Source organism: Chelonia mydas, chromosome 21 (genome assembly GCF_015237465.2).
Source record: "Chelonia mydas isolate rCheMyd1 chromosome 21, rCheMyd1.pri.v2, whole genome shotgun sequence".
Taxonomy (NCBI): Eukaryota; Metazoa; Chordata; order Testudines; family Cheloniidae; genus Chelonia; species Chelonia mydas.
In genome coordinates, this window is record NC_051261.2 from 12664554 (window position 1) to 12690783 (window position 26230).

The window sequence follows — 26230 nt, forward strand, 5'->3', positions numbered from 1 at the left end:
TCCAGGTTGCACTTGGGGAAGTGGCCCATCACCTGGCATAAGCCTCCCTGGCATAAGCCTGTTCTGGCTGCAGATGGGCCAGTCTCCACAATCTGGGCCACTAACTTCAATGGCAGTCAGACTGGGGTTTGGAAATAGACTCTGAAACTGACTAAACTATTTTCATTGTCCAGGGTGCAACCACTGATATTAAAAAGGACCAACAGAACCAGTGATAAAGGCCATTAAATTTTAACAGCCTTTTCAGCTTTAATAAACTATAGCACGGATAGCAACACCGGGAATGGAAGTTCTGATATTTAAACCTGACAGAATCCTGTTGAAGTGATATGTAAAGTGCACAGTTGGGTGGAGAATTCAAAGAAAATGGAAGTCTTTGGAGGTTGTGCCTTTATAAGAACGAAGTAACAGGCTCAAGGTCCATGTTCTCAGTGGATACAGGCATTGCACTATAGGGTTAATTGAGCAAGTTTTCAAATAGAACATAGCACACCCTTCTGTGTAATCCCTTGTGTAACACCCACCAGCTCTGAGCACTTTGAGCAAATCGCTGCTTATTCGGCACTGAGCTGTTCCTAAGACAGGATTGAGGAAGAATCCAATTTAGAAAAACACTCTCGAGGAAGAGCGGAGAAAAGCAAAAAAGAGGAAAATTTGAACGAGATGCTCGGAAAAAGCCAAGCTAGGGCCATGAGATGCAGGAGACTTCACATGCTCTAAAAGCATGCGGGCTGTGGGAAGACTTATGAATTATTGTTTTAAAAGGAGCTCCTTACTTAAGCCAGGAGCGTGATAGCTAGTAAGAGTCTAATCTAGCTAGAGCTGCTTTGATGCTGGGAGAGAGTTTTATTTTTAGCCAGAGAGGTAATTAAAGCAGGCATTGAATCTGAAAACATCTTGGGGATCTGTCACAGAAGGGCAAAAAGTGCATCTTAGGCATTTGTGTGAACCGCGAAAGGAGCAGTGAATGTGTCAGAGATGAGCAGAAAGAGAGCGGGCTCGGAGTTCATTTAGTAACAGCAAAACCCAACATCCAAGTTACGGAGCTCCTGTCAACTAACAAAATCACGTCTCTGCAGACTGAGCAGCTGGGATGGCTGAAAAAGGCCGAAGTGGCACCGGCACCCCTTTCTCTCTTTCTTTTTCAGGCAGTGGTTTTCTTGCACTTTACCAGATAGGGGTGGTCCAGTCGCTCCTGGAATTGGCACCTGAAATACTCAAATCAGCATCCAAAGTTTATGGAGCATCAGCTGGGTCACTTATCGCTGCAGCAGTGGTGTGTGAATCTAGCCTAGGTAAGGAAGGCTTTGGTTTATTCCGTGTATCTGTTTGTTAATAATAATCACAATCATTATGAAAACATGGATTTTAATGCCAAGAAATGATTGGAAAGGAATGATTTGTATGATAATACAATAAGTAATAACTTAATCGTACAGCAACAGGGGACCTACAGGGCCAGATCGTCAGCTGGCAGACTAGCTGTGTTTAACTCAGTAGTGGTACATTGCTTTACATTAGCTGAGGATCTAAACCATTGTTCTTCAGTGGGAGCTCGTGGGCCAGCTCCAGCCCCCACAGCCCTTCCCTTTGGCCCACTGCCAGCCTTCTGGGAAGAAGCAGAGCTCTCTTCCCCTCCCCTCAGGGGCCTAGTCTATCCATCCCCTGGCCTCGGAGAGGGGGCTGAAGAACCCCAAAAAGAGCAGAGGTGAGGCTGGGGGCCCCACAACTGATGAGAGGGCTGGGCAGATAGCGGGCTAGAGGCAGGATTGATGGGAAGTGGGCAGATGCAGTTCAGTTTAATGCCCCTCTGTTTACCATCATGCCACGTACTTAATTAAAAACCTTTCCATTTCCATTTAAACACCTTGGAGCTAGCCTGTGTTGATACATTTCGACTTACAGCAGTATGCTTTTAATCAGGCCTTCATGCAGACACAAAGCGATCCGTAATTGATGTGCTTTCCTTAGCTAGTGTGGTTGCTTTCTGCATAGCCCTTTTCCAGAAAAAAAGATGATGTGAAGGAGTTATCAAAATCTCAGGCAATCAGGGAAATTAGACATCCCTTCATTTCTTGTGCGTTTTAAACTTATTTTAATTTCATAGCTTTAAGAGTAGAATTAATATTGACAGCATCATGTTTTAATAGCATTATAGTCTATTTGTATAATTGCTTGCTTATAAGATTTCATTGGAATATTGCCTATGGATACTCAGCTTTTTATTTTGAGATTATTAAATACAATCCAGCACATCACTCTTGAAAGCTTGCGACCCCTGGCTGCTGGCAGACTCCCAAGAGAGCACACACCTCCTCGTATCTCCTGCCTAAGCTCCAGAGCAATTCATCAACCAGGGAAGATAATCGTTCGGCTGCCTACTTTGCCTGAGGGGACCCATCCAGTAGGCATGCTCAGAGACTGCCTACTGGAGCGGCCCCCCCCATAGGTGAGTTCACACTTAACAGCTGTGGCGGAGGAGAGCCTTCGTCACCACTTTTCGCCCCAGGGTTAGGGGCCTCCCCTGGGCGGTGGGAGGCCTTTGGTTCAGAAGAGATTTGAACAGGGATCTGCCACTTCTCAGGTGAGCGCTCTAATCACTGGGCTCGGGGACAGTCTAATGGAGGGGGCCGCTCAGTCTCTCCTGTTGAAGTGGTTGCACTGTGGAGAAATGAAAGGCTCATTGGAACGGGGGACTGGATCCTGGATCACCCACAGCCTGGGTGAGTGATTGCATAGCCTGGTGGTTGGCTCATTCTCATGCTTGTGCTCTCACCCTTGCTCTCACAGAGTTATGCGGGGCCAGAGAGAATAGTTAGAGCAGCCACTTGTGAGGTGGCAAATCCCTGTTCACATCAATGCTCCCCACCCCGGAGGTGGAGAACACCTAAATCCTTTTGAGCATTCAGCCCTAAATGCTTCCCTGCTCAGGAGAAGAGGACACATCTTCCTTTCAGAGTAATACAATGCCTTTTCCAGCTGCAACACCCTAAGGGTACGTACGGACCGGAATAAAAAGCCCACAGCACAAGTCTCAGACCCTGGGTCAGCCGATTCGGGCTCACAGGGCTCGGGCTGCAGAGCTAAAAACTGCAGCGGTAACAGTCCCCTCGCGGGGTTTCAGAGCCTGGGTTCCAGCCCGAGCCCGAAGCTTTACACTGCAGCCCAAGCCCTGTGAGCCTGAGTCAGCTGATTCGGGCCGGCCCTGGCTGTGCCATGGGTCTTACTGCAGCATAGATGTGCCCCAAATCCCTGTGATCTTGTAATGTAAGGGCTTGATCTTGCCCCTAAGAAACAGCAAACGTCTCATTGGCATCAATGGGACCAAGAGGAGCAGCCCCTGGGTGATTTGTCAATCTCCAGGTGCTGGTTTTAGTGTAGAAATTAAGGGCGCTATGTTAAAGTGCACTAGGGAATGTTTAGTTCACACCAGCAAGGTATACCAGTGAATATGCACTTTAGAAATCACACCCATGCAGGGCACAGTCCTGCCCCATGTGGACACACCCCAAGCCTTGCTGCTTTTAAAGAATTTTTTAAGGCAGAAAAAAAAAAAAAGCATACCTGTCTATGTACCAATATCTTAGCTGCTGCTTGTAAGACAGTGGTGCCCGACTGGCACATTCCCGGGCTTGCAGGGGGAAAGCTACCACGAGGAAATCTATAGAGGAGGCAGCTGTAATGGTTCAGTCCAATAGCGTCCTGCAGCTCACAGGTCGTCCCGCTTCTGGGCAATCACAGCCAGTAGCTCTGGCTCCCAGAGACGAGTTTGGAGCCCTCTTGTTTAGTCAGGCTGCAGACCAAAGGAAGATCCACGCCGCTCTGGTTTATTATAGCAAAAATCACAAACGTTTGTCATTTGGTTTTCAAGCAACTTTGATTTGAAATTCCGCTCCATTGCCTCCTCGCTTGACCCCGCAAAGCATTAGTTGTTATGTCACATGCCCAATCTGCTCAAACATTTATAACTGCTCTTAGTTCCTGGGTTGCTCCAGTGCCTTCAGGACACGAAGATATTTTTGCTCCATCCAATCTGCCTGTCTGCCCGCCCGTCTTTCTAGAGCAATCTCAGGGGTTGCTGCACTGGGACAGACAGAACACGGCCCCAAGTGAGCTTTGTTCTTGCCAGATTAGGCCCTAGTCCTGCAAAATCTTGTGCACGTGGCTCAACTTTACACGTGTGAGGAACCGCCTGGATGCTGGTGGAACTGGTGCACGTGCAAACTTCAGCACGTGCAGAAATCTCTGCAGGATCATGGGTGGAATGTGCTTCCGGCCATACGTGAAATAATCTAGGGCTTGAATGTGGGCCCAAGGGTTTGTTGAATTCCCAGTGATCTCGCTTCTGCATGGCCAGATAGCCAGATCCTAATCTAAAGCATCCTGCTTCGGTGTGTGAGGCAACCTCTAACTAACGGATGTCAGGAAGAAACTTACCCTGGGGGCAGGTTATCCCATTGCTTACTCCCAAAGAGTTTCTTGCACCTTCCTGTGAAGCAGGAGACAGAATCTTGACCTAGATGGACCCCAGGTCTGATCCGGTCTGGCAGTTCCTAATCTACAGGAGCCGCAATGCCGATCCTGAGGTATTGATCTTATTCACGGCTTCAGTGGGAGCCTGCCTACATCAGGACCAAGTATATAATTAAGCTGTAAGCAGCCGCATGCTGGAGCTGAAAGGCCATCAGCCATTCTTCCACAGCCCTCTCCCCTCTCTCTCTTCATGCTGCTGAAAAGGGACAGTGCTCTAAGACCAGGACTGGGAACCAGGAACTCCTGAGCTCTGATATTCTCTCTCTCGGGCAAGTCATGCCCTGGCTTTGTGCCTCAGTTTCCCCAGCTATCAAATGAGGATGATCCAGTCCCTATCAGCCTTGCAGGGCTGATGTAATTATTAATGGCACCTTGTTTCCTCCCATGTGACGTGGAGAATGATAATATTTATCTATCCTCACAGGGATGCGGTGATGAATAGTGCAGAGCCCACCCCTCCCTGTGATGAGAGGTCATGAGGGAATCACAAGAGGATCCTCTCACAGAGATTTCTACTCCCTGAGCCACCCGAGTGAGGATTTTACCAGAAGACAGCATGATCTGACTGAAACAGATCGGTGGCACCACGCCCGCAGTTCCCCACATTCACTCAGCTCCTCTGCTAAACTCAGGACCCATCTGAGCCTCCCGCTGAAACAACAGAGCTCAGCTAGATTCTCCAGAACTGTTCCAGTCCCAGCTGTGCCAGAAATTGCCCTGTGTAACTTCTCTGGTCCTCAGATTCCCTGTCTTCAGACTGAGACTCACGTAGAGATGTGAGACCGTGCTCCCTAAGAAGGGATGTGAAATACAGCTCATCAGAGGCCAGTCCGTGCAAGAGGCAAACCTGGAGCACACGTTCTCTTGGTGTCTAGCCCAGTGTCCTGCCTCTAGGCCAACGGGTATTGTGGGAGGAGGAGACAGATCCATTCTGCCTGCGCCTCGCAGGAAGCCACAGCGCCATGCGGTTGCTTTGGGATGATGCCGAGGCTCTGAGGGGCCTGGCAGACTGCACAATCCACTAGGACACAAGTCTGCAGTGTGATAAAATGTTCCATCATTGTACAAACCCTCATGGGCCTTTGATTGTCACTTAAAGGATTATTTCCTGTGGTTTATGACTGGGCCAAATTTGGATGAATTTTCTCTGGGAGAGCAAAAAGCCACTTCTGCGACCTCAGGGTTTTCCCCCTGCCAAATGTCACCTTCCTTCTCCAAGCTGCTAGGGGTATGTCTACATTTTGAGCTCTGTGTGTGTGTGATTCTGTGACACAGAGGCTCTTAAGTAAAGGGTCCCCTGTTCGACACAGATAACTCTCACCTCAGACCTGACAAACTCACTACACCAAGCACACGTCTTACAGGATATTTCTCCATGAAGAGTAACGTGTAAGGTATCCACAGAAAGCTCATCACTTGTCAAGACTCATAATCTTTGCAAGATGTACGTACCGGTAATATTTAAGGGACTGGGAGTAGAAATTAGTCACCAGGGGACAATCTTGGTGATGGTCCATTTAGGCAGGAATGAGTTGCCTCCCTGCCCTGTTTAGCCCATGATAAGCTCAGTTGCTTAGCCTTGGCAATACCAAGACTTTCAATGGAAAACCATCAGAGGTAACTGCAAACAATCAAAACCACTGGAAGGTGAAAAGGGAACCTTACAACAAGACAGGGGTCCGCCCTGTCTGTGAACAGAAGCAAAAGACTGTTTCAGTATAACACAGAGGAGGGAGACGTCCTCTGAATCCATCCACTGAGGAAACCCCTTGTGGAGAGGGGGTGTTTTCATGAATGTTGATAAGCGTAGACCCAGGTTTGCGTTTTATGATTTTGCTTTGTATTGTAACCATTTGTTTCCAGCACTTTCTCTCGTCTAGTTAAATCTTTACCCTTTCTTAAATACACTTATAACAAAATAAAGGTACGTGCCCACAAGTACTGTGTGTTGTACAGCAAAGGTGGTTTAATGTAAAACTGGGCCTCTGGGGGTGGAGGATCTGGGACTTCTGTGAGCAGCCAGCATCGGGGCTGCATATCACAGGGGAACATGTCAAAGGGACCTGGGGACCGGGGTACGCCTATTGCCAACCCACAAGGTGAAGTTGGGGCTGGCATAGCTCAGAGGAGAGCGCTCGAGGGGCTGAAAGGCTGGTGGTGTCAGCGAGATGACACCCAGGCAGGCACCGAAATGATTCCTTCTCAGTTGAGGCAGGGGATAACAGGGTGACTTTCAGTCCTGGGTGCCCCGAGACTGTCACGGAGCCCCAGCTGGAGGGGACATACTCACATTAGCTCTCATGGAGCTTGATGAGAACTCTTGTGGCTACGTCTCCTCAGGCTGGAATTCCTGGGAATCTCCCCTCCCCACCAGTGCAAAGTGTAGACATACCCTAAGACGCTACCACTGCTCAAAAGGACACCAACAAATAATGAATGTTGACCAAACGGCCTGTTTGTCACTAACTTCTTTCTCAAAAACGGCTGCTCTGTTGTCGATCAAACTTTCTGAAAATATTCCACTTAGGGCAGAGACTGGGCAATTTCCATCCAAAAGGTTACAGCTCAACAAAACGATACATGACTGAAAACGCAGGGGTATTGCGTTGGGCAATCTTAGGACTATTGGGCCTTTAAGGAAAGCTGGTGATAAATGACCTTTGTTTTCCCTCCCTTGATCAGAGGACCTAAAAGAATCTTTCCATGAAGTGGTGAGAGATGCCAGGAAAACAATTCTCGGCCCTCTGTCTCCCGGGTGCAACACGCTCCGCACCATACAGAAGGGATTGTACAAGATGTTGCCAGAGAACTCTCATCAGGTGGCTTCGGGGAGGCTGCATATTTCCCTCACCCGGGTGATGGATGGACAGAATGTCATGGTTTCCGAGTTCAGTTCGAAGGAGGACCTGATTCAGGTAACAGGGGGGGAGGGGGGGAGTCTCCTCTCTGCTGAGCCTGCAGTGAAATTAAATGAGAAAAAAACAACACAAACTGAGTTCAGGAGGGAGAGGTGAAGTCCATGGAGCTTAGCTCAATGTGAATGAACAGGCAGAGGGAGGAGAGAATTCCACCTCTGTCCTGGTCCAGAGATTCCACCCTGGTCCTAGGTTCAGAAGCAGCATATTAAGTTACGAGCACCAGACGTGGCCAGAAAGTAGCTCTCATTGGTACCTGCTCCTGGAAACAGCCTTTTCTGGTGTGTGCTAACTGTGGGAGAGGCCCCCCAGGCTAGGTGTTCCTAGTGCCCCTTGTTGTCAAGCTTTCTAACCTTATCGCAGGCTGCGGCCTTTGCCTCCCAGCCACGGCACATTCCAAACCTGGTCCCCCATTCAGGGTGACTGAAAAGTCTACACAAACCCAGTCCCCGTGTCTATGGGCCTTTGTTGAGGCCTCATTCCCCTTCCAGGCTGCCTCTCTCAGTCCTGAGGCTCATACTGTCTCCTCTGTTGGGGAAGAGGTAGAGGAGCCCCGGCCTGCCCTCTCCTCTGGGCGCCAGCCCAGGGACCCTGTGTAAGGCAGTTCAGGACCGCGCCTTCCAATCCCTTGCCACCTTCCTGGGCTGCTCCTACCTTCTACCCACATCCCTCGCCAGAGTGAAGATTCCATTGCTCCTGCTCTGTGGTTTGGTTGTCTTGGGGGGCTCCTTCCCATCCAGCTCCAGAGGAGCTTCTGCAAATCTTTCTGGCTGCTGGGTTGTGCTCCATGGAGTTGCCCCATCTCTCCTTAGGACGTAAATCCTCAGCCCCTTCCCTTGGAGCTGGGCTGCCTCCCAGACAGCTACTCCAGACCTCCTTAAGGCAGTAGTTTCCCCGAGCTGCTCCCCTGGAGCTGGGCTATCATTCAGGGCAGCTGCAGGCCCTCAGCCAGCCTCTGCTCCAGCTGGCCATTTCCCCCCAGTCCACCTTTTTTTGGCTTTGGGCTTGGAGAATCCAGCAGACCACGTGTGCTGCTGTATTCCAACAAGCGGCCAGAAGGCAGCCTATATGCTAGTCCCTTTCCCCCTGCTCATCCCCAATAGGTTGGGAGCACTGCCCTGCCCACTCTGCAAGACTCCTGATCCCAGGCCCTTAATCAAACAGGGATGGGTTTCTCTCCCCCTATTTACCCATAGGACCACTTCCCTCACCCACACTGGATTTAATGCTGTTCTTAGCAATGCCTGTCCTGATTTAAATACAGATTGATGCATCACCAAGTAGGCCCCAAGATCCACCCCACATTTAAAAGTCTGGATTAGAGCTGGTCAAAATTGTCTGATGAACATTTTTCTGTTGGCAAATGCCGATTTGGCCACATTGAAATGTTTCATGGGAACATATGGATTTAGCACAATTTGCCATGCAAAATTATCAAAACGTTTCATTTTGATACAGCCAAAGTGCTTCGTTTAGACGTTATCATTTCCACCCCTGGTTTTATGATAGTCTAGTATTGAAATGAAGCACTTTGAACTCCCTGGAACATTTTGTTTCAATAGGGTCGTTTCGATATTTCTGAAACGAAAGGTTGGAAATTTGGTTTCGCGGGAAATTTGGAACGTTGGCTTTTTGTGTTGGGATGAAAGGACATTTCTGACACGTCAGAATTTCTCCCAGAATGAAAATTCCAAGTTTTGACCAGCTCTAGTTTGGCTCCAGATCACAGTACGTCAGCCCCAGTTTATCTCCGTAAAGAAGCCTGAATCTCTGGGCAATAAATCCAATCGCTTCCCAACTTGGGGAAGTTTGGGGGTGAAGTATGCTCTTCTGTGACCCTTCTGTGCTTCTCTTCTCCTCACAGGCACTGATCTGCAGCTGCTTTGTTCCTATCTATTGTGGATTCATCCCTCCCTCCTTCCGAGGTGTGGTGAGTGTTCTTTAGCAAATATTCCAGGGGATACGCTTTCTATTCTCACCGATCTATTGCCAGACGCTGCTATCAGACATCGCTTCATAAGGCCAAATCCTCAGCTGGTGTAAATACGTGTTGCCCCACAGACTTTTGCCCGTTTACACTAGCTAAGGGTCGATCCATTCCATAGATCTAAAGGCTGCACTGGGCCATCAAGTCCGACCTCTGGTATAACCCCAAGTCACTGAATTTCATCCATGAATTCCCTGCGGTGGGTGTGACCGATAGCTCCAGGAATCTTGCTCCTGGGGGGGGTTCACTTGTTTCAACAACTTTTAGTTTGCTCTGTTTCAGTCGCTGTGGCTTCGCACCCTTTTGATTTCGGCGGTAAATTTCAGGGTCTCTTGAATCCTGCACGGAGAGGATAAAAGCCCAAATGTCACCAGCGAGTTGAATTCAGCTCAGAGCAGTCCGTACAGAGTTCCCTAGGGGGTTGGACGTGATTGCGCCGCGCAGAAATTGCCAAAGCCAGCATGAGTTCTGCTACAAAAAAGCGCCAGACGCAGGATGTTGCCTTTAAGTAGCACCTTAAATTCAGAGCTCTCATAGTGCTCTGTCACGGGTCTAGTATTTACAAGCTTGACAAACAGGCTCATGAGTAGCTGGATATATCTGTGGAGTAGCTGGGGTATTCCCTCCCACGCAGGCTAAAGCCTTCACGAGCTGCCCTGCTTCAGCTTGACAACAAGCCTTTAATAATCACCGCCGACTGTGTCATCATGCTCATTGCAACAAGCCACTCGCTACCATGGTGGCTGCTGTATAGTAACCTGTGTTTTTTAACTATGGTGGGGTTTGGTTTAACTTTCTCAGCCATTCTCATGTCCCGCTGGCTACACCTCCCATGCAGGCAGGCCCTGGACTCCAGCCAATAACTCTCTCTCCCAAGCTGCTCCTCTCAGCTCTTGACCCATGGCTACGTGGGGAGAACGTGGCTGTGGGAGGAGGGGTGCAGAAGCAGGACAGGTTGGGGGAATAGGAAAGGTTCCAAGTAGGGGCAGGGACTAGCTCCTCCCAGGAATCCAGACCCCATTACAGACCTTTCTTCCCTCACTGGCACAATGCACCCTACGATTATCCATGTAACGCAGCAAAGCAAACAGTGCAGCAAAGTGGCCAGCCCTGAAGGCGCCCCAGGGCCTCAAGGATTCATGGGATGTTCAGAAAATAGGTGTGTGTTGCACTTTGCTAGCACTTCCCGTACAAGGATTACAAAGCTCTTTTACAAGCAAGTAATGCATTCAGTCTCCCAACACCCCACGCGTGGTAGGCAGAGATCATTATCCCCCGCTGTGGTACCGATGGGATAAGTGACTTGTCCAAGGTCACACAGGAAACCTGTGGCAGAGGCAAGAATAGCTCCCACATTTCCTAACTCCTGTTTCTGTGCCTTAACCACAAGCTGATCTTTTGCCCTCTGGGATCAGAGATCAGTGGCCTGGGATTCAGGAGGCCTGGGTTCTTATTCCTGGCACTGGCTTGCTGGGTGACCTCGGGCAAGTCACGTCACCGCTCCCTGCCTCAGTTTCCCCAGCTATAAAATGGGGGTGATGACGCTGCTCTCCTTTGTAAAGCACTTTGAGATCTACCGATGAAAAGCACTAGATAAGAGGTAGGGATTATTATACATGCTACTAATTTGCAGATCACCACTGAGGTGGCAGGTACCCTATTCAGACACCCACATGTAACAAACAGCAGGCCTGCATTGGTCCCACGATCACCTGTCCTGATTGCTGCGACGCTCCTGACTACTTTTAACTACGATCGTCTCCAGACAAACTTCCCTGTTGTTTCTACCCCGTACCCCAGCGCTACGTCGATGGAGGTTTCACTAACCTGCAGCCGTGTTCTGACCTGGAGGCTGTGATCACGGTGTCCCCATTCACTGGCGAGCTCGACATCTGTCCCCGGGACTGCCCGGCTATCTTCTACTCTTTTCGGATCCTTAACAGCAGCATTCAGATCTCAATGGAAAACCTGTGCCGGTTTAGCTATGCTCTCTTTCCACCCAGCTACCTGGTAAGTGGTCCCTGCCAGTGTACCCCAGTGCTTCTCAATCGTCTTACCCTCAGGTAGGGTTCCCCCCTCTCCAGATTTTCCCAGGATCGTCCCTTTTTCGAGGTAGCTGTCCCAGATGAAATATTTCAGAGTAGCAGCCGTGTTAGTCTGTATTCGCAAAAAGAAAAGGAGGACTAGTGGCACCTTAGAGACGAACCAATTTATTTGAGCATAAGCTTTCGTGAGCTACAGCTCACTTCATCGGATGCATTCATGCATGAATGCATCTGATGAAGTGAGCTGTAGCCCACGAAAGCTTATGCTCAAATAAATTGGTTAGTCTCTAAGGTGCCACTAGTCCTCCTTTTCTTTTTCCAGATGAAATAGCCTTTGAGGCGCTACTTTTATCAGAGCCAGGGAGCTCGGAACCACCATCCCATGCTTTAGGGTTTAAATCGATCTCTATTAGGGATTAGGCTGAAACCCTCAAAGGTGTGTGTGTGTGTGGGGGGGAAGATTATCCCACATCTGCTATTGTGGGGTTCTTACACCTTCCTCTGAAGCATCTGGGACTGGCCCCTGTCAGAGATGGATACTGGACGGAATAGAACTTGGGCCTGCTCCAGCCTGGCGGCCCCTACGTCCCTACGCTGCAGACGATGGGCCAGAACCTCAGCTAGCGTACTCAGCCTAGCCCCACTGAAGTCAATGCTAGTTTACACCGACTGCGGCTCTGGCCCAGCACACATCTGCTGCTGTGCCACCCAACCAGGATTGTGCCACGCAGTCCTGGGATTAATGTGCACCTCCAGTTCTGGACGCCATGGGCCCGATCCTCAGCTGGTGTAGACTGGCATAACTCTTGGCAACATCACAGCTGCCTGTTCTCTTGCTCCCCATCAATTCTGCCCTCACATCCATTCACCCCCCGCCCTCCGCCTCACCTCTTCCTGCCGCCCCTGGGGTATGTCACCACCCTTCTCAGACCTGCACCAGGGTCCCCTCTTCCCCTCCTTCTAGGCTGGGGGTAGAGGTGGTCCCAGGGGTTCTTCTCCCCCACTCACCGCACCCCCTACTTTCCCAGGCCAGGCATGGGGGGTGGGGGGGACAGAGAAGGAGCAGAGGTAGTGCCCTTGTTGCTCACTGGAGGAGAAGGGGGAACATAGCTGCCCTGAGCTGGAGGGTTTTTTCTGCTCCCTCCTCCCCTCCAGTGCAAAGGGCTTTGGGGGAGTTGAGGGGTAGCTCTGCCAGTTTCCTGCAGCAGGACAAGAACCAGAAATTACAATCTGATCGGCTGCTCTACCCCAGGAGGCAGGGAAGTGGGGAGGGCAAGCAATCAGAGGGGGTTTTCCTCCAGGCGATGAGCCCCTCAGTGACCAGCTTGAGTTGCAGAAGTATTATTTGCCGGATCTGTGGCCCCTTTTGACCAGGGAGCCTTTAAGCACTGAGGATCTGGCCCCGGCTATTAATTCCCCACATGGCGTATCGAACAGCATTAGAGAAGACATGACTTCTGCCCCTAGAAGAACACTTCCTGCAGCTGGAATTCTTTCTGATGCCAGGTGCTTTCCTCCACAGGTCCTGAATGAGTTTTTTTCTCGAGGGTATCAGGATGCTGTCCTTTTCTTACACAGGAACAGTAAGTGTTACCCCGAGCCTGCAAACAGACAGGAGGCATTCTCTGTATGGCATTGACATGCAGGAGGAACGATAAAACACATGGTTTCAAATCCCCTGCGCCTCCACTAGTGAGCAATAAAGGAAACTTGTATCTAAATGACTTGCTTCTCACTAGGCTACTGGAGACATCTCTCTCTGTTCATGTTTATTACCCTAACCCTTGGTCCTATAAGACCTACAAGGTCAATTTGATATGGTTGGAGACAGCTCTCTGTTGTACTCTCTGTGACCATGGCCTTCCGTGACAGCAACGTTCCTCTAAAACAGGGGGAACTGTCCAGCAACAAAGGGAGGCGATAGAACTTCCACAGGAGCCTATGGAACTCAATGCCTCATGACATAAGAATCAACACTAACCGTGGTTTTGCTAAAGCCCCAGGAGAGGTGGGTCAGAAGCTCAGACAAACCTGCTGGCCAGGTGCACTTAGGCTATGAGGGGGACGTTAACAAAGGTACGGCAGGCTTCTAGTGAAAGTCAACAAGCCATGAAAGTCGATGGGAACTAGGTGTCCTTATGTTTCCAGTCTCATGAAGCGTCACCAGGATCTTCCACATAATCCCCTGCAATTAAACATCACTTAGTTTTACCTGACTATTTATGAACAGTTTTACCCTTTGTCGTCATGTCTCATAGATGCCTCTGGTATCAATTATCCCGCCAACACGGTGAACTTCCAGTTTGCCAGTTTGCTCAGTAAAAATGACTTGTCTCGAGCCAGTGAGGAGTCCTCATGCCAGAACCCAGACGCAGCGGGGCTGGAATCCAATGGGCCAGCTCCCAGGGACCCACACCCCAAGCAGGCTCCTGCAGTGAGTGGGACACTCAATGGAACAGACCAGAAAATACTGCAGCAGCTGCCCCCGCGCCAGCACAAAGGTAGAGAAGTCTGATTTCTTTCCTCCTGCTGGGTTTTCTACAGCTGAGTAACGATTCGCCTGGGATCTGTGGGGTGGTGCTGCAGGAAGGGAAGGGATGTGGGTTTGCTTTGTATTGGATGGGAGGGATGGGAAGGGATTCCAAGCCTCATTCAGTGAGGCGAAGGCCTTTGAGCCCAGCAGTCCAGTGGGATTTTTATGGCTTTACTATGTCTTTTATATCTGCTTCACTGTGCTTGAAATAAAGCAGCTAAGCCATTCTTTTGATGGACAGATGCCTACTAAATATCATTACTGAGCCAAATCCTGAAGCACTTACTTACGGAACGATTCTTGGGACACCTTGGACAGACAGTCACCTTGCTACCTCCTGACTCCATGGAGAAGGTGTCTTCCTTGTGGTGGCTGGGTGTCAGTTACCTACCACCACCAGCCTTTCAGCCCCCTGAGAACTCTCCTCCGGGCTACGCCAGCCCGAACTTCACCTTGCAGGTGAACAATAGGTGCACCCCAGTCTCTGAGACCCTTTGACTCATTCCTCCATGATGTCCAGCCCGTGATGCTAGATGCTCACAGAAATTCCAGATCCTTTGCCTCCAGAGGTGCACCCTGTCCCATTTTACCTTAAACCACCCTTCCTGCATAACACACAGCACTTGTGAGCATGTGTAACAAAATAAAAGTAGGTCTGGTTAAGAAAGCGTACTAGAAACGAGAGAAAATGCTGGAAAGAAATGGTTACAATACAAAGCAAAATCATAAAACGCAAACCTGGGTCTACACTTATCAATAGTTCCCTCTCCTATCTCATAAAATGAGATTTCCCCTCAAAGATTAGTCTGTTGCAGAGCTGGCTGGTTTCACAAGAACCAGGATCCAAACATTCATGAAAGCCTCCCCTTGCTCCTTAAGATGTTTCCTCAGTGAATGAATACAGAGTGCCTTGGCCTATGCTCTGTTAGTCTTTTGTTTATGTTCATAGGCAGCGTCAACCTGTGTCTTTTTGTGTCTTCCAGTGGTTTCAATTGTTTGGAATTGTCTTTGATTAATTCTCATTGAAGTCTTGGTATTGAGTAGGGCTGAAAAATGGAGCCTTGCATTGCATCACTGGCTAAGCAGGGTGGGGTGACAACTCCCTCCTGGCTAACTGGGCCATCACCAAGACACACAATCCCCTGGTGACTAACTTTCCCTCCAACTCCGTAAAGCAGACTTTCAATATAAATACATTACCCTTTAAATATCTTCCATACATACAGCTCACACGGATCATGAGTCTTGATGAGCTTTTGGTAGATACCTTCATGTTATGCTTTGTGGATAAATATCCTGCAAGACATGTGTTTGGTGTAATAAATTTGTCAGGCGTGACATGAGAGTTATGTGCAAAGAACAGGGGGAGGAGCCTTTGCCAAGGAGTGTCTGTGTCACATCTATTCAAGCCAAACTTTCATTGAAGCATGGATGTATGCACAGATATTCGAGGGGCCAACAAAGGACGATACCGCTGAGAATAGCTGACCCGTGGCTCCCCACCACTCAACCTGTGGTTATCCAGTGGTGGTGCTCGGTGGGGTCAGGAGCAATGGGGGAGGGTGATGCTACGGTGATGACACTCATTTTGTTGTCATGGTCCCCATTCCAGATGCACAGCTGATCCAGCCCCCTGTGTCTGGGATGTGTGTTGCAGTTGGGGTAAATGCACATTGGGAGTGTGAGTACGGTAAACGTTAGGGTTGCTACATTGATTGCTGCTCGATGGTGAACTGTAGTAAAGTAAGTGTGTGTGTGGACACGCATGTATACATATAAATGGAAAATGTGTATAAAGCAGCAGCCACAGATTTAAAATTCCTGACACATTTTTGGTGCATTCCAACCTTGTTTACATTTCTCTGAAGTTCTGAGGAAACTAAAGACCCAGTCAATGCCCATAGCACAGGTAAGCGACAAGTATAACACTAATATCTATTGCTATAAGCAAGAGAGGGGTAAAAGACCATCACTGGGATAGGGCTACAACCAAAACTGGGGCGAAGGTGGGATTTGCACAGGGGACAAATAGTTTGCGTCCAACTCCCATTGGATTCCAATGGGATTCGGGTGGCTAATTTCCTTACTTTCCTTTGACAGCTCAGCCGTTTAAAGGAAATTCTCTCTTGGAGGGTAGGCTGGGGTGTTTAGACTCAGCACGATTTTCAGGACACTGTTCATTTTGGGGTTTCCTTTAGCTGAATTTGCTCCATAAATTATGAGTCTTTTTTAAAGCCTTGTGTTTGTTTATCTGTTATTGGCATTTGGCTGTCACTCCAGCTGCCCGGGAGAGGCAGAAGACACCTGGATTGCGGGACTTGGTGGCTGAGATAATATTACAGTGTCTTATGTCATATAAGCTTCCTACAAAGATGATGTTTTCTCTTAGTAAGAGGTGAGTCAAGATGGGGTCTAAATGAGCTGTTACCACGCAAGAAAGATCTTGGAGTCATTGTGGAGAGTTCTCTGAAAACATCCACTCAATGTGCAGCGGCAGTCAAAAAAGGAAACAGAAGGTTGGGAATCATCAAGAAAGGGATAGATAAGAAGACAGAAAATATGTTGCCTCTACGTAAATCCATGGTACACCCACATCTTGAATACTGCGTGCAGATGTGGTCGCCCCGTCTCAAAAAGTTCTATTGGAATTGAAAAAGGTTCAGAAAAGGGCAACAAAAATGATTAGGGGTCTGGAATGGCTTCCGTATGAGGAGAGATTAATAAGACTGGGACTTTTCAGCTTGGAAAAGAGACGACTAGAGGGGATATGACTGAGGTCTATAAAATCATCACTGGTGTGGAGAAAGAAAATAAGGAAGTGTTATTTACTCCTTCTCATAACACGAGAACTAGGGGTCACCCAATGAAATTAATAGGCAGCAGGTTTAAAACAAACAGAAGGAAGTATTTCTTCACACGACGCAGTCAGTCAGTCAGTGGAACTCCTTGCCAGAGGATGTTGCGAAGGCCAAGACTATAACAGGGTTCAAAAAAGAACTAGATAAGTTCCTGGAGGATAGGTCCATCAATGGCTATTAGCCAGGATGGGCAGGGATGGTGTCCCTCGCCTCTGTTTGCCAGAAGCTGGGAATGAGCGACAGGGGATGGATCACTTGATGATTCCCTGTTCTGTTCATTCCCTCTGGGGCACCTGGCACTGGCCACTGCCGGGAGCCAGGATACTGGGCTGGATGGACCTTTGGTCTGACCCAGTATGGCCATGCTTATGTTCTTATGAGTTTGTGCTGAATGAGAGTTTCTGGTGGCTTTTCAGCCTTGCAGCTTCAGCTGTGGTTCTTTGGTGAGACCATGCGGTCTACTGCAAGGGAGTGGGAGTTGGGAGACTTAGGGTTCTACTCCTCATTCTTAGGGCTGGTCAAAAATTTTCTGTTGAAGTTGTTCTTCCATGGAAAACTCGGTTTTCAATTAAATGAAAAGTGTCTGCTTGCTGAGGAAAAGTTTGATTTTTTCATCCAAAAACAAAACACCGGAAAACTAAAATATTGTGGCCAAAACCTGAACTATTTCAATTTAGATAACCCACGGGAATGGCTCATGGGAACTGTAGTTCATTTTCCTAACATCCCTAATCTCCTCTAGAGGCCTGGCTCTGCATTCACAGCACAGTGAGCGCAGTCCATGTTTTTGCTTTTAAAGGATAGAACAGCTCTGGGGCTTGTTGGACGAAATGTGCTGGATGGCACAACAGTTCATAAGGACCAGGCGATTGGTCAGAAACACTGCCACTGGTTTGTCAAACGAAGTGGTGTCAGAGAGGTAAGAGGTTCTGTTGCTTTACAGCCTTGATGGGAATGGGATCTACTGAAGAGGGAGGGGCATGAGGAGAAGATAGTCAAAGGCACAGTACCTAAATACCTTTGAGGATCTGGGCTTAAGTGCCTAACTCCCATTGATTTCAGTAGGAGATAAGCACCTGAGTACCTTGGAGGATCTGGATCCTAGTCTTCATTGAAAGTCAAGGTGAGTTAGATGCCTTACGACCACTGGTGCCTTTGACAATCTCCCCCATGGAGTTCTGTGGGGAGATGAGTCAGCCCTACGTGAGAGTCATTGGCCATGGAACCATCTAAGCATTTCGGCTACAATGTACAAGCCTGCGTGCCTAGAAGGAGGTTCTAAAGGAAAAGTGGTCCCATTTTCTAAGATACTGAATGCCTGCAGCTCTCACTGACTTTTGAGAGCGCTCCAACCCCGAGAAAAATGAGGCTACTTTGGAGGCTAATTTTAAGGTATGAAAATTTTGGGGCTCTGCAACTCTGTAGAGATATATTAAATGGGGAAAAGACAGACTTTAGCTTCCTTAAGTGAGATTTCCCCAACGTCACTTCACAGAACTTAGACTAACTGGACAACTAGCCCATTTTCACTGTAATGTCTTCCCTCAGCCCATGCCTGATGGTTCTGTGTGATATCCTCATCAGAGCTTTGTCCAGTCTGGTTTCTAGCTTCAGTAGAGGGCTCTTTTTTCAGCTAGAAAATTTGCTTTGGGCACTTAAAGCCTGATCCAAAGCCCATAGAAATCTGCGAGAGTTTTCTCACTGATTTCAGCAGGGCCATCATGATACTGAAGAACCTCTACTGAGTCATTATGCTCCATCTCTCCTGGTCCCCGAGGAACACATATCATTTTAAGCTGAACAGCAGAAAGGTTTAGCCCATCACTCTCATAACAATGCGTTAGGTTGGGAATTTTTCACTGAAACTTTTTTAATCAGAAAAGGTTGTTTCATCAAAACCGAAACTCCCTGCGGGAATACATCAATTTTGACAAATTGTTCCTTTAGAAAAAACAATGCGGGGGGAGGGGAACTGTCCCATTTCAGCATTTTTGGAATAAAATGATTCGATTTTTGGTTCAAAATAACTTTTCATTTGAAATATTAGTTACATTAAATTTTTTTTAAAAAGGGAAGTACCAAAATAAAATGTTTTGATCAACCCACACCGAAGTTTTTTTGGGGGGTTCTGTTCATGAAATTTGACTTTCTGTCCCTAGTGGGAATGGGAGATTTTTGAAACTCTCAAAAATTCTCACAGGATAGGAAAACCACTTCCCTCCTCATTTTAGGAGGCATGAGGTGACATGCGTAGCATTTCTTCAGAAGTGGATCATATGTAATAAATGTCCATTTGCTTTCTTTAGGAGACTGTCATCACTGGGCATGCTGCAGTATTAACTCTGCAACTGTGCTGCTGATTGAATGGCTTAAGCAGCGACAGATGAAATTGGGACTCAATTTACACAGTCACAATTGGCTCTCTGAGGACATGTTCTTTATGGTGGAGGGGGCAAGCTTGGTTTCTAATGCTGCCAAGAGCTTACCCCTTCTGTGAGAAGTATTCAAGAAAGGATTGTCACACACTGTCTGCCCCAGCCCACCATATTCTAAGGAGAGATATGTTCTGGTGAGATGGAAATCAGTTCATCTTTACAATTATTAAAAGGCAAAAAACGTCACTGACACAGAGTTAAGGCTGCCCCGTGATTGCTCATGCCTTTCCACAACATCGACTTCAGCAAAACTCAAACGTCTGAAAACCAGGAAATACAGAGTTAAGGTGAATGCCCACACAACCTTAACTCTGCCCCCCCATCCCCCCCCCGAACTAGCAATAGACATTGGGAATTATCTGCAGTCACTCCAGCTGCATTCATTATGCTGGATATAGTGTACTGAATGATGGAGAAATAGGCTGGAGTAGCTTGGAAGAGGTATGATTGTGATATGAGGAGCTCTGAGTTTGAGTCCCCCAATGTGGAAGCAAAAGGTGCATGTGTACCTTGAGGTTCCAGTCTGCCTCATTACCACACAGACTTGTGTAGATTGTGTCAGGGCACTGGGGTCTTCTTGCCGTTGGTATTGTCAGCAGGGAAATAGGATATGAGAGCAGTCTGGATTTAATGATGGGTAGGGGAATGCCCAGGTTTGGGTGGTACCCTCTGTGAAGGGGTTGTAAAAGGGTAAGAAGTGGTGGTTACATTTCACAATTGTGGTATTATGGTGGGGAAGCAGGCTCAGTGTTTCAGAGTACAAAAAGTGAAGCTAGCGCCTGTCCACTATTGTGAAATGGTAGAGTGGGAGTCTGTGTGTTATGGGCATTGTGGATGTTCAAAGAGGGCAGAGTTAAGGTGGTGTGAGCATTTATCTTAACTCTGTATTTCTTGGCTTTCAGAAGTTACTTTAACAAATGTTTTGCCATTTAATTTTCCAGCTTTCTAAACAGAAGGAGAAATGTTCGTTGGGAGGAGTTACTGGTCATTTAGGCAGTTGTAGTTCTCACCTAGATTTGCAGTTGATATGCAACTGTAGCTAGGTAATAACCCAAAAGCCTAACTTTTAGTGCTTTTCATGAGTACATCTCAAAGAACTTTACATCATTATCTCCATTTTACAGATGGGAAACTGAGGCACAAAGAGGTGAAGTGACTTGCCCAAAGTCATGCAGCAGGCCAGTGGCAGAGCTAGCAATAGTCCCAGTCCTGTGGTTGTTCCACTAGGCCACACGGTTGCTCTGTGATTTGAAATGTTGGCAATGTGCAGTTGCTAACAGGGCCAACGAGAGAAATCTTATCCTGGTCTATGTCCCCAAACCTGGCAGTGTTAGTACATGGTGGTTACAGTAACTTTAAGCATGTGAGAGTAGACTGGTGTGGTGTGTCTCTCTCCTTCCCTATGCCCTGCCTCACCATCTCCAACATTTTCAGCTCCTTCTCCCCTCCCCATCCCACTAAGCCATTAGCTGGCATGGTAGAAGCCATTAACATGTAAGAAGTTGCCCCTTGCTGTCTCCTGCCCTGTGCTGCTGTGTGTGCATAACACAGAGAGCAGCTTACCCAAGGGCCACACGCCACTTTGGTTCCACAGCGGGAGCTGCACACTGAGCCAGGTCCTGCCTCCCACTACCCACCCCCAGCTGGGACTCCGGCCCCTGCTTCAGACAGGCTTCCCCAGTCATGTCCCATACTTTTGGGAACATCTGTCAGCCCCCACATTGTCCTCTGAGATCCTGGCATACACACAGGTGGCAGGGAGTGGGGCTCAGACACCACTGGTGGGGGCACGCACCCCCAAATTCCATAGGCGGTAGGGGAGGGGCTCAGACCCCCCCATCCCAGAAAAGCAACCTCCCGGAACCTTGCTCACATGAGGAGAGGTAAGGAGAGGACTCAGATCACTTCAGATGGGCAGGGTGCTCCAGACCCTGGCATGCACATGGGAGGGCAATGTGTGGCTGACAGATGTCCCTAGCTCAGCCTCTGTTCTGCCCCATTCCCCCTGTCATTCACCCCCATGTTCCCCTTTCCAGTCTCGCACCCTTCCCCTCCCTCATCCCCTAGTTCCCATCCCCTAACCCTTGAGCCCCCTCCCCCTTCCCACCTACACTTCTACCCCAAATCTCATGACAAACTGCCCAACTGTCAGAACAGCAGGACAGTGGAGCAGGCTGCCTCGGGAGGTTGTGGAAGCTCCTTCACTGGAGGTTTTCTAAAGGAGGCTGGATAGCCATCTGCCTTGGATGGTTTACACACAACAAATCCTGCATTTTAGCAGGGGTTAGACTAGATGACCCTTGCGGTCCCTTCTAACCCTCTGATTCTAATAATCATCCTCCACTCCCAGCGAGCCTTTGCTTATGTAGTTTATTTTCTTTCCAACAATAGTTTCAGCACCTTTTGACTACTCTGCTATATTCAGATTACATTCCCCGCAAATAAAAACCCCCTTTGCTAGAGGCAGATTGGAGCAACACAACTGTTTTTTTTTAACTTCGGACTTCTGCCCTGGGCTGGATTTGAAATCACGATTCCTAGGCTGGTGCTTCTATTTAACACCCATGACAGGCCCTCAGAGCCACCCAGGTCCTATGATAAAGAGAGAGTTCTCCAGATAGCTAGCACCTGCTCACTTTAATCCAACAGGGCTTGTGAGCGTGCACATAAGCCTAACTGGAGAAGCAAACTCCTTTTGAAATGACATTTCATTTCACCACGCACGCACACACACACACAACTGGATAGTCAAGTAGTCTGGTGTTCGTGTTTCTTTCCCATATTCATTTAATGGGTCCCCCATCAAGAGAAGATACTGCGCTTTCCCACCTGAGAAACAAGATGCTTTCCCCACGTGTGATGCTGTAGGTTTCTCAGAACTATCCCCCACAGGTCTCGTGTGTACCGAAGCACTGGCTTTAGGTTGTGATGTGAGTAATGACGGCAGGGAAGGGGGGAAATCACTGCTGCAGTTACAAGGTGCATCACATTTTACTGCCCTCATGTGGACTCCTGGATTGTGATCACGATGGGCCAAACTCATCCCGACTGTAATTCCATTCATGTCGGTAGAGATGCATCAGGAATAAACTCAGCCCGATATTTCTATGACTTGTTGCAATTTTAGGCTGGAGGAGGGTTGGTGAAAACAGATTTAAAAAAAAAGATCCTAAATCTTTCGGAAAGGAAGTGGAGCTATGTTGATTTACTCCAGCTGAGACTCTGGCCTTTGAGTGTGAGAGAAATGCCTTGTCCCTACTCCGAGGGCTCCTTGTTTTCTGTCCCCACACATCCTCTTACATATTGCTGGCCTGAGCTGGGTACAATCCAGCCTGCAACTTTTCCCCACTTGCTACCGCCTCTGATGAGTCAGATATTCACTAATCACACCCAAACCCGTCTAAGCCCTGGAACGCAGTGAGCTCCCGAGCTGTGCTTTCGGGTTCTCTGGGGCTCCAGGCACCCTCACTGTGAAGGCAATGAAAATTCTGCCCCTCTTCAGCGCCAGTCCCTCTGCCCCCAGCCCCCACGGGGCCAGTGGATGGGGGACTTGCAGATTTTTAGAGCTAAACAAAGGCCCCAGTTCAGGGAACCACTAAATCACGTACTTTCCCCTGGATTGCCATGGGACTGAAGCACACACTTAAGAACTGTCTTCAGTAGAGTTGCTTTTCTGAACCGGGGCTAAAATGACTATATGATGTGTAAGGCTGGGATTCTCAACGCAGTCTAAGGGAGTTAGGCGTCCAAATCCCATTCACCTTCAATGGGAATTGGGTGCCTTTGATGATCCCAGCCTAATTAAATAGCTGTTTTTCCTTTAACAAGTTGCAGAAGACAACATCACAAAGCCATTGAGCAGGGAATGTTTTCCCACTCATCAATCCTGGAACATACCTAGATCTTGAATCCATTTGACATTTAAGCTCTTCTGAATTCATTGCGGCAACATCTCTAAAGTTATTGAGTTAAAACTTTCCCATGTGCAAGTTTCCCTTTGCGTAATCTGTTATCAAAATATCACACGAAAGGATTGTTAAATAGAACTACAGGCCTCAGTCCCTGAAAAAATCATGGAGCAGATCCTCAAGGAATCAATTTTGAAGCAGCTTGGAGGAGAGGAAGGTGATCAGAAACAGTCAGCACAGATTCACCAAGGGCAAGTCATGCCTGACCAACCTGATTGCCTTCTATGAGGCGATAACTGGCTCTGTGGATATGGGGAAAGCAGTGGACGTGATATACCTTGACTTTAGCAAAGCTTTTGATATGGTCTCCCACAGTATTCTTGCCAGCAAGTTAAAGAAGTATGGGCTGGATGAATGGACTATAAGGTGGATAGAAAGTGGGCTAGATTGTCGGGCTCAATGGGTAGTGATCAATCGCTCGATGTTTAGTTGGCAGTCGATATCAATCGGAGTGCCCCAGGCGTCGGCCCCGGGGCCAGTTTTGTTCAATATCTTCATTAATGATTTGGGGGATGGCGTGGATTGCACCCTCAACAAGTTTGCAGATGACACTAAACTGGGAGGAGTGGTAGATATGCTGGAGGGTAGGGATAGCATACAGAAGGACCTAGACAAATTAGAGGATTGGGTCAAAAGAAATCTGATGAGGTTCAACAAGGACAAGTGCAGAGTCCTGCACTTATGACGGAAGAACCCCATGCACCGCTACAGACTAGGGACCGAATGGCCAGGCAGCAGTTCTGCAGAAAAGGACCTAGGATGGTTACAGTGGACGAGAAGCTGGATATGAGTCAACAGTGTGCCCTTGTTGCCAAGAAGGCCAATAGCATTTTGGGATGTATAAGTAGGGGCATTACCAGCAGATCAAGGGACATGATCGTTCCCCTCTATTCGACACTGGTTAGGCCTCATCTGGAGTACTGTGTCCAGTTTTGGGCCCCACACTACAAGAAAGATGTGGAAAAATTGGAAAACGTCCAGCGGAGGACAACAAAAATGATGAGGGGACTGGAACACATGACTTATGAGGAGAGGCTGAGGGAACTGGGATTGTTTAGTCTGCAGAAGAGAAGAATGAGGAGGGATTTGATAGCTGCTTTCAACTACCTGAAAGGGGGTTCCAAAGAGGATGGCTCTAGACTGTTCTCAGTGGTAGCAGATGACAGAACAAGGAGTAATGGTCTCAAGTTGCAGTGGGGGAGGTTTAGGTTGGATATTAGGAAAAACTTTTTCATTAGGAGGGTGATGAAACACTGGAATGTGTTACCTAGGGAGGTCATGGAATCTCCTTCCTTAGAAGTTTTTAAGGTCAGGCTTGACAAAGCCCTGGCTGGGATAATTTAATTGGGGATCGGTCCTGCTTTGAGCAGGGGGTTGGACTCGATGACCTCCTGAGGTCCCTTCCAACCCTGGTATTCTATGATTCTATGATACAGTCTACCTCCCTGCCTGAGGACCGTTAGCCTATGTTAGACCCCACACTGCCTTTTCCTTCAATAGGTCAGTAGCTCCATCCCAATCCACAACCTCTCCAGTGGTGATTTAAAGCAATTTAACTTCTTACCGCAGCTGCTGCTTTACTTAGAGAAGCAAGCATGGCATTTCTGACACTGTCTGACGATTCTCAGCTGCCTGGCAGCCCAGCCTTTGACTCCCAAGGAGCACGAGGGCTGAACAATCTTGTCCAAACACAGTTACAAACTGAGTTCAATGCACTATGTAGGTGCCCATCGGTATCTATGGAGTCTCGTGATTGCCAAGGTCTGACAAAAGGAAACTCACTATAGACTGTATTTCTTTCAAAGCACCCCCTCAGAGCAGTTTGCACACGTGTGCACTGCGGGCACAGTCGCTGCACACTGGATAGGATCCAGTCTTAGGGTTTTGCCTTTACTACTTATGTAAATCTCAGCAAGGCAACTTAAACCTCAGATGGAGCCTCTGGCTGAGCTTGACCGTTCATTGTCTTTGGGTCTGACCCTCATTGCCTCTGCTGAGAAACACGCCACAACTCACGTTTCTAGGGTGAAATCCTGGTCCCACTGACGTCAGTTTAGCAATTGACACTTCAGTGGAGCCAGGATTTCACCCCTAGATTGTAAGGTGGGATTAATTTGCTCCATCAGGGTGAGTCAGGAAAAGGGCTCTGCATCTCTATACAGCACTCTAGAACTTGCCACCCTGTGACAGGTCAGCGTAGAGTTCACCCGCACGCCCACAGCAGGTGCTAATTATATTTTATAACTGATGTAGCCCCTTTTTTCCGAAAGGAGCTTGAAGTGTTTTACAAGTTACCTATTACTGAAAACGCAAGCATCTGGTGAATAGAGGACCTGTGGCAGAATCATGAAAAGAATCCAGGTCTTCTGACCCGCAGTCCTTTGCTCTAACCACTAGGATTCATTGCCACCCACTCACTATGAGCCAAATCCTGTTCCCATTAGTTAGCGGCCCTACAGCTGTGCAAAGGCAGAAACTCTCCTGTGTCTGATTCCGACCTTTTCCTCAGAGAAAGGGCAAGTTTCCCCTGGAGTTTGTCATGCCCAAGACCCTGTCATGAAATCTCAGTGACTCAGCAAGCCTGCTCTTATCTTCTTTTTGTCTCCCCGTTGGGAGCTGCAGCCACAGACAAAAGCCAATAGGTGGGAAAGGCAAACAAAGAATAGGGATAAAGCTGAAAAACCTCATAAATGGTCCATAAAACAAGTTCAGCCAAAGAAATTATTTCCTGAGAAACAGGCTGAATTCAAATGTCACCTGCTAAAAGGTAACTTTAATCTGTTGCTACACGTGCTACTATGTAGCTGGCATTCATCCATCAAGAGAAATTCTAGCTGCTGGTTTATACAGAACAGAGTAAGACAGATATAATGGACATCTACACACATGAAGGCAGAGGTTTTACTACAGTATCTTCTCATTGATTCAACAGCTGGCTCGATTTTCCTCCATTCAA

General features: G+C 48.2%; 1 protein-coding gene across 1 annotated transcript; it reads left to right on the forward strand.

The window, feature by feature from the left end:
• The first annotated feature begins 805 nt into the window (after positions 1 to 805).
• Positions 806 to 13995, forward strand: LOC102932153 (omega-hydroxyceramide transacylase). The gene is made up of 6 exons (XM_007063532.4): positions 806 to 1295; positions 7216 to 7448; positions 9313 to 9378; positions 11236 to 11445; positions 13003 to 13063; positions 13739 to 13995. Exons 1-6 carry the CDS (start codon positions 1094 to 1096, stop codon positions 13993 to 13995), a joined length of 1029 nt encoding a protein of 342 aa, XP_007063594.3. The 5' UTR covers positions 806 to 1093.
• Positions 13996 to 26230: the final 12235 nt, after the last annotated feature.

What these genes read in the sequence shown, in the direction of transcription:
- LOC102932153 (XM_007063532.4), top strand. Translation starts at nt 1,094, where the DNA reads ATGGCTGAAAAAGGCCGAAGTGGCACCGGCACCCCTTTCTCTCTTTCT. An exon ending in GGTGTGTGAATCTAGCCTAG is followed by an intron (nt 1,296 to 7,215) that starts GTAAGGAAGGCT and finishes TCCCTTGATCAG; the next exon opens with AGGACCTAAAAGAATCTTTC. An exon ending in CCTTTTCTTACACAGGAACA is followed by an intron (nt 13,064 to 13,738) that starts GTAAGTGTTACC and finishes CATGTCTCATAG; the next exon opens with ATGCCTCTGGTATCAATTAT.